This window comes from Heterocephalus glaber, unplaced genomic scaffold (genome assembly GCF_053883595.1).
Source record: "Heterocephalus glaber isolate CG9 unplaced genomic scaffold, H.glaber_assembly_v1.0 deba00001773, whole genome shotgun sequence".
In the NCBI taxonomy this organism is placed as follows: Eukaryota; Metazoa; Chordata; class Mammalia; order Rodentia; family Bathyergidae; genus Heterocephalus; species Heterocephalus glaber.
The window spans coordinates 11,657,365-11,668,372 of NW_028258463.1; the positions used below are offsets into that span (position 1 = coordinate 11,657,365).

The 11,008-nt window shown below is 54.9% G+C and overlaps 1 protein-coding gene, 1 long non-coding RNA gene and 1 other non-coding gene across 4 annotated transcripts; 2 read left to right on the forward strand and 1 right to left on the reverse strand.

Annotated features, from left to right (window-relative positions):
• Positions 1-199: 199 nt before the first annotated feature.
• On the forward strand, positions 200-9,577 carry Aarsd1 (alanyl-tRNA synthetase domain containing 1). Of its 2 annotated transcripts, XM_087202382.1 has the most exons (11): positions 472-623; positions 710-841; positions 3,100-3,259; positions 4,950-5,007; positions 5,598-5,871; positions 5,988-6,118; positions 6,370-6,436; positions 6,587-6,678; positions 6,943-6,997; positions 7,312-7,406; positions 8,195-9,577. In XM_087202382.1, the coding sequence occupies exons 1-11, from the start codon at positions 516-518 to the stop codon at positions 8,355-8,357; spliced, it is 1,335 nt and encodes a 444-aa protein (XP_087058508.1). In that variant the 5' UTR covers positions 472-515; the 3' UTR covers positions 8,358-9,577. The 2 variants fall into 2 exon arrangements, with proteins under 2 accessions (XP_087058509.1, XP_087058508.1); XM_087202383.1 differs by lacking the exon at positions 7,312-7,406 and having other exon boundaries at positions 200-623.
• On the forward strand, positions 4,047-4,183 carry LOC147821072 (small nucleolar RNA SNORA2/SNORA34 family). Its single transcript, XR_015447840.1, has one exon. It is a non-coding gene; the product is annotated as a small nucleolar RNA SNORA2/SNORA34 family (small nucleolar RNA).
• Positions 9,134-10,859, reverse strand: LOC147821073 (uncharacterized). The gene is made up of 2 exons (XR_015447773.1): positions 10,524-10,859; positions 9,134-10,373 (listed from the first exon to the last, which is right to left on the reverse strand). It is a non-coding gene; the product is annotated as an uncharacterized LOC147821073 (long non-coding RNA).
• Positions 10,860-11,008: the final 149 nt, after the last annotated feature.

Genomic DNA, 11,008 nt, shown 5'->3' on the forward strand with positions numbered 1-11,008 from the left:
GTGGGCGGCGCTGCTCTGCATCCAAGCGGCACCGGCAGCCGAGGGCCCTGGGATGCTGAACCACTGGACGTGACAATGTTTTTAGTGCAATTTTTTTTTTAAATTGGCGTTTGGGATTGAAACCAAAGCCTTCTCACTGAGCCGTATCCCCAGCCCTTTTTATATTTTTATTTTTAAATTTTTAGACGGTCTCCCTAAGCCACTAAGTTGCGCAGGCTGGGCTCGACTTTTCGATCCTCCTGGCTCAGCTTCTGGAGTACTGAGATCACAGGCGTGCACCATTCTGCCCGTCTGGGACGTAAGTTTTAAAAGTTTCACCAGGGATTTAGCACAGTGGTTCCGGCGTCTGCCTTGCAAGCGCAAGGTCCTGAGTTCGATCCCCGGTCCCCAAAAAAACACCCCAAAACAAAAACGGTTTCAAATTAACCCGGTACCCCTGCACTTCACGTTTCCAAGACTATTGGCCAAGCCACGCCCCATCCCCTCCCCCGCGCCGGCGCAGAGACTTGCCGTAGATGAAATTTGTCCCCCGCCGGTTCCCGTCAGCCAGCGTCAGGCGTGCGGTCCGCAGTCCCGAATCCGCGATGGCGTTCCAGTGTCAGCGCGACAGCTATGCTCGCCAGGTGTGGCGGGGGCGCAGGCGGGGGGGTGGCGGGGGCGCAGGCGGGGGGGGGGCCGGGCCCGGCTGAGCCTCGGCCCTCCCCTCCAGTTCTCCACCGTGGTGGTCGCCTGCCGCCCCGCAGAGCTGCCGGCCGAGGTGGGCAAAGGCCAGAAGGTGGTGCGACACGGGTTCCAGGTGGTGCTGGAGGACACGCTGCTCTTTCCCGAGGGCGGGGGACAGGTAGGGCGGTAGTGTGTGTCACCCTCCCTTCAACACTTATCTACAGACACTCCCGGAACGTGTTTAAATCGGGCGCATGCCTGCAACCCCAGCACGTGGGAGGCTGAGGCAGGAGGATCGCCGCGAGTTTGAGGCCAGCCTAAACTGCATAGCAAGATCCTGTCTCAAAAAACCGAAATCAAACATGCTCAGTGTTAGTCCCGGCTCTAAGGATAAAGAATGACAAGTCAGTGTCTTTACTTGCATGGGTTGTCTGCCAGGAATAAGTGGTGAGCAGGCAGGAGAATAAAGGAGAATAAAGCTGAGTCAAGGGCAGGAGTGCTGGGATGCTCTCAGAGAGGAGCCAGTTACTTCAGTGTGGATCTAGAGGAAGGGAGGGGCGAGGCATCATAATTACCTAAGGGTGCGCGAGGGAGAGGGTTCCAGAGGGACGGAAGGGCAGGTACCCAGACCTCAAGGTGGGAACTAGCACCAGGTGTTTGGCTGGGGCTGGAGAAGAGGCCTCTGCGGGATTCCAGTGAGTGCAGTGTGAACACAGAGCAGGTGCATGCCAGCGATTTTCCCACACGGAGGTTTCCTAATCTGAAGGAAAACCTGCGACCTCACGTGTCCATCCCAGGCCTCAGGTAGGCAGATCCCTTCAGGAAGTCTTGCCTGGGCCTCAAACTTCAGTTTCTCAAGCAGCGTGTGCTTTTCAGTATCATGGCAAGGCATAGATCAGTGGTGGTGAACCTATGGCATGTGCGCCGGGGTCTAGATCCTGCTGCAGCTGCCGGAAATCTCTGTGTCTGTCCTAGGAGGCCCCTGTCTTGTTTACATTGTATTCTTTTTTTTTTCTTAAATTCTTTTATTGGTACATTTTAGGTATACAATACGTTTGCATTTGCCAGTGGGTGCTTGTACCTGTATAGGATGTATCTTGGTTTTTATTTTTTTTCCCATTACCTGTGCGCCCTTCACCCCCTCCACCCTTCCCTATTTACATAGACTTCATTTCCATTTTTTTTCTTTTCTCATAATTTTTCCTTTCCCCTCTTCCCCTCCCACCACCCCTTCCCTTTTGGACCTTTTCCTATTTCAAATTATCAATTATTCATTATTAATCCTTTTGTTTTGTTTTTGGTACCAGGGATCGAACTCAGGACCTTGTGCTTTCGAGGCAGGCGCCAGAACCACTGAGCTAAATCCCGGGCTGTTATTAATCCTTTTAATCCCTATTTACACTTTCAGTTTCTCACACTAGAGAAACTATTCGGTATTTACACGTGTGTCCTATTTATTTCACTTAAGAGTATGGCCTTGATATGCATCCATAGCTATAAATGAGTCTAGTTTCTCATTCTTTATGGCTGAGTAGTACTCCATTTTATTAAAAAACCACATCTTCTTTATCCAGTTTCCAGTTGATGGGCACTTGGGCTATTTCCAAGCTTTAGCTATTACAAACTGTGCTGCTATGAACATGGGTGCACATATATCACTGTGGTATGATTCTTTCAATTCTTCGGGGAAGATACCCAGCAGGGGAATAGCGGGGTCAAATGGGACCTCTAGTCCTAGTTCTTTGAGGTATCTCCATACTGATTTCCACAGTGGCTGCACCAGTCTGCACTCCCACCAACAATGGAGAAGGGTTCCTTTCTCCCCACACCCCCGCCAGCATTTGTTATTGGTTGATCTCTTGACAGCAGGTACATTGTATTCTCGGGCTGGCACAGTGTCTTGTAAGCACTTGACCCTTGATACTTTTCTAAAGGAATGAATATTCTTGAATCTTATCCTGGTAGCAATGCAGAGTATGGAGTAGTGAGAGGCAGGAAAATTCAGATCATTTTAGAGACCTTTTTGTTTTAAATTTGGGAGGCAGAGTCTCAGATCATACCCAGCTGGCCTCTAATTTGGGATTGTCCTGCCTTAGTCTGCTGACCAGTTGGGATTACAGGCATGTGCTCCCTGCCCAGCCATTTTAGAGGTTAATAAAGATAAGAATCTACATTAGGAAACAGCAAGGATACAGTTTCTTTGGGTTTTACTAAAACCTTCAGTGCTGTACTTCCCTTCTCTTGCTCTGTTAATTCTGTCATCTGCTCTGAAGAGCAGACTGCATAGGAGCTCAGAGCGAGGCGTTCAGAAGTGCTTGTTGTGGATCACAGGGGACCCTCCTGTCCCCTAGAGGGGTCTGGTTTGGGTCTGTCTCTTGACTTCCCTATAGCAGGCAGGCTGAGCCCTGGCTGTCAGCTGCCTTTGTTCTTCTCCAGCCTGATGACAGGGGTATGATTGACAATGTCCCTGTGCTGAGAGTGACCCGCCGGGGGGCTGAAGCTGATCACTTCACAGAGACACCGCTGGCCCCCGGGAGCCGGGTCCAGGTCCACGTGGACTGGGAGCGGCGCTTCGACCACATGCAACAGCACTCAGGTAAGGGTGTGGCCAGCACAGGTGGTTGCCAAGGTGATTGGGATGTAGTTGGGGGTCTCCCCCTCAGAGTCAGTCCGACTCACCAGGGTAGGACAGAACGCGGGAAAGGAGCAGAACAACTGCAACGAAAGTATTGGTGTGACTGGGGGCCTCGGTGTCACTGGCCTCCGCCTTGATACCTCTGCCCGATTGTCTCGAAGCCTCTTTCAGTCTGAAGGGCCGGAGTGCAATGAGAAAGGGTCCCTTCCTGCTGGGTCTGCCCTGGGCCTCTGTGTTTAGCACCTGGCGTCAGGGTCACCTGGAATTCACCCTGGGGGTCTCCTTGGGGCAGCTCCTCAGCCAGCGCTTTCTGTCCTGGGTGCTGCAGCTGTCCTGGTCCCAGCGCTCCCTGTGCTTCCAGGTTCTGTGGCTGCAGTTGGTGGCAGTCAGTGGGCTCCTCTCTGGCCCGATTAGCCTTAGCAGCCAGGAAAGCCTTTGCTGTTGGGACTCCGGCTGCCACACCCTTGGGAGAGCCTGTAGCCCAAGGGCCTTCCTCCCACAGGCTCCTGGGGTCTTGCCTGGTGCTGTGCTGCTGCACTTTCGAGTCTTGTCTGCTCCTCAAACCTGGCTGTCCTTTTCCCTCTGACCTTTAGCTGATCTCTGCTTTTCCTCCTCACTGTGGACAGCACTGCTCAGGGCCGATGCTGAGCCTCTGAGAGAAGCCCTCCCCTTTGAGTGTGGGCTCACGGGAAGCATCTACTGAATGATGAATGCGTGCATAGACGCCACACATCAGGACCTGGACACACTGGCCCTGAATCAAGGCCGGCAGTTTTCTGGAGCTGTTGGTTTCAAGCAGGAGCCTAGAGAGATGCCTTTCTATGGTCTGTTGGCCATTTCAGAACTTGGCAAATGGAATGGTCAATTCATTAGAAAGAAACAGTACTAAACAAATTATGCCTAGGCATGGTGGTGCATAGCTGTAATACCAGCACTTGGAAAGCTGAGGCAGGAGGATCGCTGCAGTTCGAGGCCAGCCTGGACTGCATTGTGAGACCCTGTCTCAAAAAGCAATCAAACAAAATCTTTATCTCTCTTTATAGTTTTACATTTATTTAAAAATATGTATCAGCATCAAAAGTACAGACTTAAATTTTCCTTGTTTTATTTCATTTTAGAGTGAGATAAACACTTTTCAACTATTTTGCCTACTATTTTTTTTTAATTCTGTCCACAGGGAACCATTATGTGTTTAGTGTTTATCTTCAGAGTTCTAATTACTTTGCACACAAGTTTTCTGTATTAAGGACAGTAATCCTTTATGCATTTATCACAATTATCAGTTGGTAGGATATTTAATAAAAAGAGGAACTGAGGTTCACACCTTGCCCCAGCAAGCGCTGTTGCCATGATTGTTCCTGTGACATGGCCCCATGGAGTCTCAGGTGAGCAGTTGTAAGGGGCTGTGGGGCCGCAGGTCCTCAGCAAGGACAGAGTCTGTGACTTTATCTTTGTGGGGTGTGGAGCTGGGCTTCTCGCTTTTCTTTGTTTAGGGATTGGTGGATTTGAGACAAGGTCTGACCTTGTAGCCCAGGCTGGCCTTGACCTCTCCATCCTGCCTCAGTCTCCCCAGTACTGGGGTCACAGGTGTGGCCCAGCCCAGTGCCTGCCTGACATCTCCCTCTTCCTGTCCTTTGCTCTTGTTGCCTAGGGCAACACCTCATCACCGCAGTTGCCGAGCATCTGTTTGGACTGAAGACAACCTCGTGGTGAGCAGGAGCACAGGACTACCTGTGGAGCATGGTCCCCAACTCCCAGCCTGTCCCCGATGCGTTGGGAACAGGAGGTGACAGGTTCTCCTCATGTTGAAGATCAGAGGGGGTGACCTTGTGCTTCTTAGGGGGACACAAGGATGACAAGAGGGATCTCTGCCTTTGCTTGGGAGAACATGGGGTTTGGAGCTCAGAGGCCTGGGGTGAACCCCCTTCCCCCAATTCTGGATGCATGGCTTTGAGTGTGTCCCTTAATGCCCTAACCTGTGAGGTGGGAAGAATGGTTCCTGCCTTGAGGGGGTTTTTTGGTGGTGCTGGGGATTGAAGTCAGGGTTTTGCACTGAGCTACATCCCCAGCCCTTGAATTTGAGACAGTCTTTCAAAGTCACTCAGTTGCCCAGGCTGGGCTGGAATTTCAGTCCTCCTGCCTCAGTCTCCCGGAGCACTGGGTGACAGGTGTGCGCCGCAATACCTGGCCCTTGTGGGTGGGGTTTTGTGGGGATTAAAGGCAGTTGTTGGTAGGAGCAGTTTTGCGAGCTCTCAGTGTGGTGGTGAGTGCCTCCAGCAGCGGCCTCCTTCCTGAGCAGGGAGCTGGGGCGGCTTCAGAGTGTGATCGAGCTGGACAGCCCCTCCGTGACCGCTGAGCAGGTGGCTGCCATTGAGCAGAGCGTGAACGAGAAGATCCGCGCGCGGCTGCCCGTCAGTGTGCGAGAGCTGAGCCCAGATGACCCCGAGGTGGAGCAGGTGCGGGGCCGGGGGCTGCCGGACGATCATGTGGGGCCCGTGCGTGTGGTGACCATTGAGGGTGTGGACGCCAACATGTGCTGCGGGACCCACGTGAGCAACCTCAGCGACCTGCAGGTGGGTGCCGTGGCGCTGTGGCTGCCGTGCAGGGGGATGGGAGGTGGGTGGGGACAGGCAGGCTGTGCCTTCCTGCTTCTGGGTTGTGTGCAAGAGCCGTGTGACCCCTTCGGTAGGTCATCAAGGTCCTGGGCATCGAAAAGGGGAAGAAGAACAAGACCAACCTGCTCTTTCTGGCCGGGCACCGAGTGCTGAAATGGGTGGCACGGAGTCACGCAAACGAAAAGGCTCTCACTGCACTACTCAAGTACATCCCGGTCCCCATCCTGTCCCCGTCGGGGGCCCCGTCTGTCCTCAGGGCCTGGACCCCCTTAGCCCTGCCCCCTGCAGGGTGAACAGAGCAGTCCACAGTATGGGCGGAGACGCGGGCCTACCCAGTCACAGCTCTGGATGACAAAGGCGACCCGGAGCGCTTGTCCCTCTCTGTCCCTACCCCGTTGCCCTCGGGCCTGCTCTGAGCTGGTCAGCAGGTGTCTCCTGCACCTTCCTGTCCCGCAGGTGTGGGGCCGAGGACCACGTGCAGGTGGTGACCAAGCTCCAGAGCTCAGTGAAGCTCCTGCAGAAGGTGATTGGTCCACGGGGTGGGAGGCCTGGCCCGGGTCTGCAGTAGACTCTCCTGCCTCGGCCTCGGGGGGGCCAGGAGGGGAAGTGAGGTGGGGAGATGGCGCCCTGCGGTGACTCCTGCTCACCCACCGCCCTGTCCCCTCCATTCCAGAGCAACCTGAATCTGCTCAGAGACCTGGCCGTGCACGTGGCCCGCAGCCTGAGGGACAGCCCGGACTGGGGCGGGGTGGTGGCGCTGCACAGGTGAGCAGTTGGATGGATGCTCAGCCTGTCCTGGGCGCCACCAGGGGACCCCGAGACCCAAGGGAACCAGCTCTCCTGGGTTTGGTCATCCCGTCCTCACCGGAACTTCACAGCTGCCTCCTCGGAGCCCTGTTTCAGACAGTGGGCCTAGCAATCGCTCACATGGGCCAGGCTGGGAGGGCACCATGCGGCCTTCAGCCCACTCCCCTTCCGCAAGGGCCGGGGTCTTTGTGCCTGGGCCTCAGGTCTGTGTTCTATGTGCAGGAAGGAGGGTGATTCTGAGTTCATGAACATCGTGGCCAATGAGATTGGAGCCGAGGTGAGAGCAGCATGGCACAGGCCTAGGCTGGCCTCCGGGGCCTCTGTGGTTTCTAGTGGCGGCTGGTAGAGGGGGCAGAGCGGGTGGCCTGGCAGTGCCCAGACTCCGGGCCAGCTCCGTAGAGCCCTCCTGGGTCACCAGACCAATCGGAGTGCAGGCGGGAGACTGAGGCAGTGGACATGGATGTCGCCCCATCTGTGGCCCTGCTTCCTCCTCCCTGCTGAACACAAGCTCCTGAGATGGCTTGCAAGGTTCCATGGCCTTGGGGCCAGTGCACTGCAGGGACACCCCACTGCCTGTCCTGTCCCCTCCAGGACACCCTCCTGTTCCTGACTGTGGGAGACGAGAAGGGGCCAGGGCTCTTCTTACTGGCCGGGCCCCCTGAAGCCGTGGAGACCCTGGGGCCCAGGTAAAGCTATGCAGGCCTCATGGGCAGTGGCAGACCCGCAGCCCCTGACTTCCTGGCGTGGTTCAGAGCCTGGCTGTCAGCTGCCACGTTGCTGGCCAGCACATGGGAGGTGTTGCCACCCCTGGCGTCCTGTTCTGACTGACGAGGGGACCCTGTGTCCTTGCCTGAGCTCTCACAGCTGAAGTGGCAGAACCTAAGACTCGAACCCAGTCCTGTGGCTCTAGATCTCATGTGCTCATGTTTTATTCTTTTAGAAATTTGGATTCATGAGTGATACTTGAATACAAGGGCCACAGGATCAGTAGGCAACCAAGCAGGTTTTGTTTCCTGGTACTGGGGATTGAACCAGGCCCTTGGACTGAGCTCCATCCCCAGCACCACCCCCTCCTTATTTTTGGTTTTACGAGCCAGGGTCTCGCATTGTAGTTCACTGGCCTTGAACTCATTATGTAGCCCAGGCTGGTCTCCAACTTGTGGCCATCCTCCTGCCTCAGCCTCTGGAGTGCTGGATTGACAGGTGTGGGCCACCACGCCCGGGTTAAACCTTTTTTACATGGACATGTGCTTGTCCACACCTGTGCGGTCATCCCCACGTACAGTGTGGGCTGAGCATGCTGGGGTCGGGAGCACTTCCCTCTCCCTACTGTCTGTCATTTCCGGGTTAGGGAACCTTCGGCCTCCTCCCTCTTAGCTGCAGGGTTTTGAGGAAGGGTCTTGACCTCCGGTTGCCCTTGGGGTGTCACATCTTTCCCCGAAGCCCCCTCCCTGGCTGCATCTCTGCCCCGCAGGGTGGCTGAGGTCCTCGAAGGTAAAGGAGTGGGGAAGAAAGGCCGCTTCCAGGGCAAGGCCACCAGGATGAGCCGGCGCACGGAGGCACAGGTGCTGCTGCGGAACCACGCAAGCCTGCGAGCACAGAGGGCTGAGCTGGGCGCCGGCTCCACGGGGCAGTGACAGCCCAGCTCCAGTGGCTCTACCGCCCTGGATTCAATGCCTAGCTGTGCATCAGCATGTACCTGTCAATAGTTTTCTTTCTTCTTTCTTATGCTCCTGGGGATTGAACCCAAGGCCTAGTGTGCAAGAGGAAGGCCCTCTACCACTAAGTTATGTCGGCAGCCTCCCAGTTTTGTTTCCTTTTTCAGTAGTGGGGATTGAACCCACGGCCTTTACACTGAACCATGTATTCAGCCTGTTTATTTTTGTTTTCGTTTGAGACAGAGTATTGCCAGATCACTCAGTTGCCCAGGCTAGGCTCAAATTTGCAATACTCCTGGCTCAGCCTCTAAGGATGGGATCACAGGCGTGCACCACCATGCCCGGCTTCAGGCCTGTTTTATGATGGCACTAACCACATTCACGGCCCTGTGACATAATCACCCCTTAAAAGCCTCACCTCCTGATAGGGGAGTTCACCGGGTGTGATAAAAAATGTGGTGAATGCTGCTGCTGAGTGCTACCCACGTGAAAGGCAGGCTCAAAACTGTCAGTGTCCTCATCCCTTTTTCCTCCGGTGGCACTGTGTGTACTTCTGGCTATTCCCCAACATCAGAATGACCATAGTTAAGGGAAACCTTTGGAATCCATGTAGGACATCGAGGCAGCCGAGACAGTGCAACCAAAACCTCAGGAGAGAGGACTCCAGAGCTGCTGCAGAAAGTGCAGGAGCCACGGGATGAGTGTGTTCGAAGCCAGGGAAAGGCTTCTGAGGGGATTCATGGCACTGTCTTACATTTTCTTACCGTATTCCCAGATCGTCCCTTGCATCACGCTTGGGGTTGGGATTTCAACATGCGAATCCCCTAGGAACACAAACCCCAGGACCATGGCAGGGGTAGGGTTGGGTCACTTCCACTTGGGGCCACCGCACCCTGCAGGCACACTCGGGTGCCATGAGCATCTGGACACCCAGGCTTGTGTCCTGATCTGAACACAGAACTTGACGTGGTCACCAAGGGGCAGTTAGGAAAAGTCATACAGACATGAGCACCGTGCAGGAAGATGGAACTTGGCTGTCCAAGGAGAGAGCAGCAGTTTTGAGCTGGTGATGCCTTTGCTGCCTATCCTGGGGTCCCTCATCCAATGCCCTGGGAACAAAGACCTAGCGTTCAGGGCAAGGGGGTCACTTGTCTTTTATAAGGCTTGCCAGAAAATAAAGCAGAAGGAGTAATCGTTCAGTGAAGTGTTTTGGTTTTTGTTCTTCAGTATAGAGTCAGGGATCACTTTACTAAAAAGCAACTAGCTTGTTGTTACTTTTCCCCATTTATTAAAAAACTAGATAGTGGCCCAGGGATTTAGCTCAGTGGTTCCGGCGCCTGCCTTGCAAGGGCAAGGTCCCGAGTTCAATCCCCGGCACACACACACAAAAAAACTGGATAGAATTCAGAACATACTACCGAACAAACTGTAAAAAGAAAAGTTAACTAGAAACCACATTCTATTTGTACTCAGCACAAGTCAGTATACAGGATTGTAGGTGAACTAGACTCATTGGATTTAAAATGAATTTCCTGCTTCAAGGCCCGTATCTCTGCAATTGTCTGTAGAAGTGCTGTTATAGGGCAGGTCAACTGTTTTCCGAAGGTCTTCCTCCCTTGCAGTACTCACACGGGTGAGGATTGTTTTGTATGCATGGAAATAACGCGTCACTTGAAGCCCAACGCGTGTGTGGTGCTGTGCTCACAGTACTCGCACTTACTGTCTGACCACAGAGTCTTCATAGGCTTTTTAAGCTCATTTTGTGGCCTAAACCCCTCTCTGCATATCTTACACCTAAATGGAAGGTCCTTTGAGTGAACCGAGAGAATAGGGCGACTTAGCACAAACATCTGTAATCTTAAAGTCACAATGTCTACATTGGTGCATCCATCCAACTGCTCACCTGTGCAGCGCCACCACCCCGCCCCAGTCCGGGCTGTCCCTCAGGCTGCGGGCCACGTGCACGGCCAGGTCTCTGAGCAGATTCAGGTTGTTCTGGAATGGAGGGGACAGGGCGGTGGGTGAGCAGGAGTCACCGCAGGGCGCCATCTCCCCACCTCACTTCCCCTCCTGGCCCCCCCGAGGCCGAGGCAGGAGAGTCTACTGCAGACCCGGGCCAGGCCTCCCACCCCGTGGACCAATCACCTTCTGCAGGAGCTTCACTGAGCTCTGGAGCTTGGTCACCACCTGCACGGGGTCCTCGGCCCCACACCTGCGGGACAGGAAGGTGCAGGAGACACCTGCTGACCAGCTCGGAGCAGGCCCGAGGGCAACGGGGTAGGGACAGAGAGGGACAAGCGCTCCGGGTCGCCTTTGTCATCCAGAGCTGTGACTGCGTAGGCCCGCGTCTCCGCCCATACTGTGGACTGCTCTGTTCACCCTGCAGGGGGCAGGGCTAAGGGGGTCCAGGCCCTGAGGACAGACGGGGCCCCCGACGGGGACAGGATGGGGACCGGGATGTACTTGAGCAGCGCGGTGAGAGCCTTTTCGCCTGCGGGCTCCGCGCTCCGAGCTCAAGGGGCAGGAGATGGAAAACCACTGGGAGATGTCCAACCGGGGGTGGGGGGCCGAGGAGAAAGCGGGGGGCAGCTCTGGGAGCAGCACCCAGAGGTTGCAGGGCTCTTCCCCGC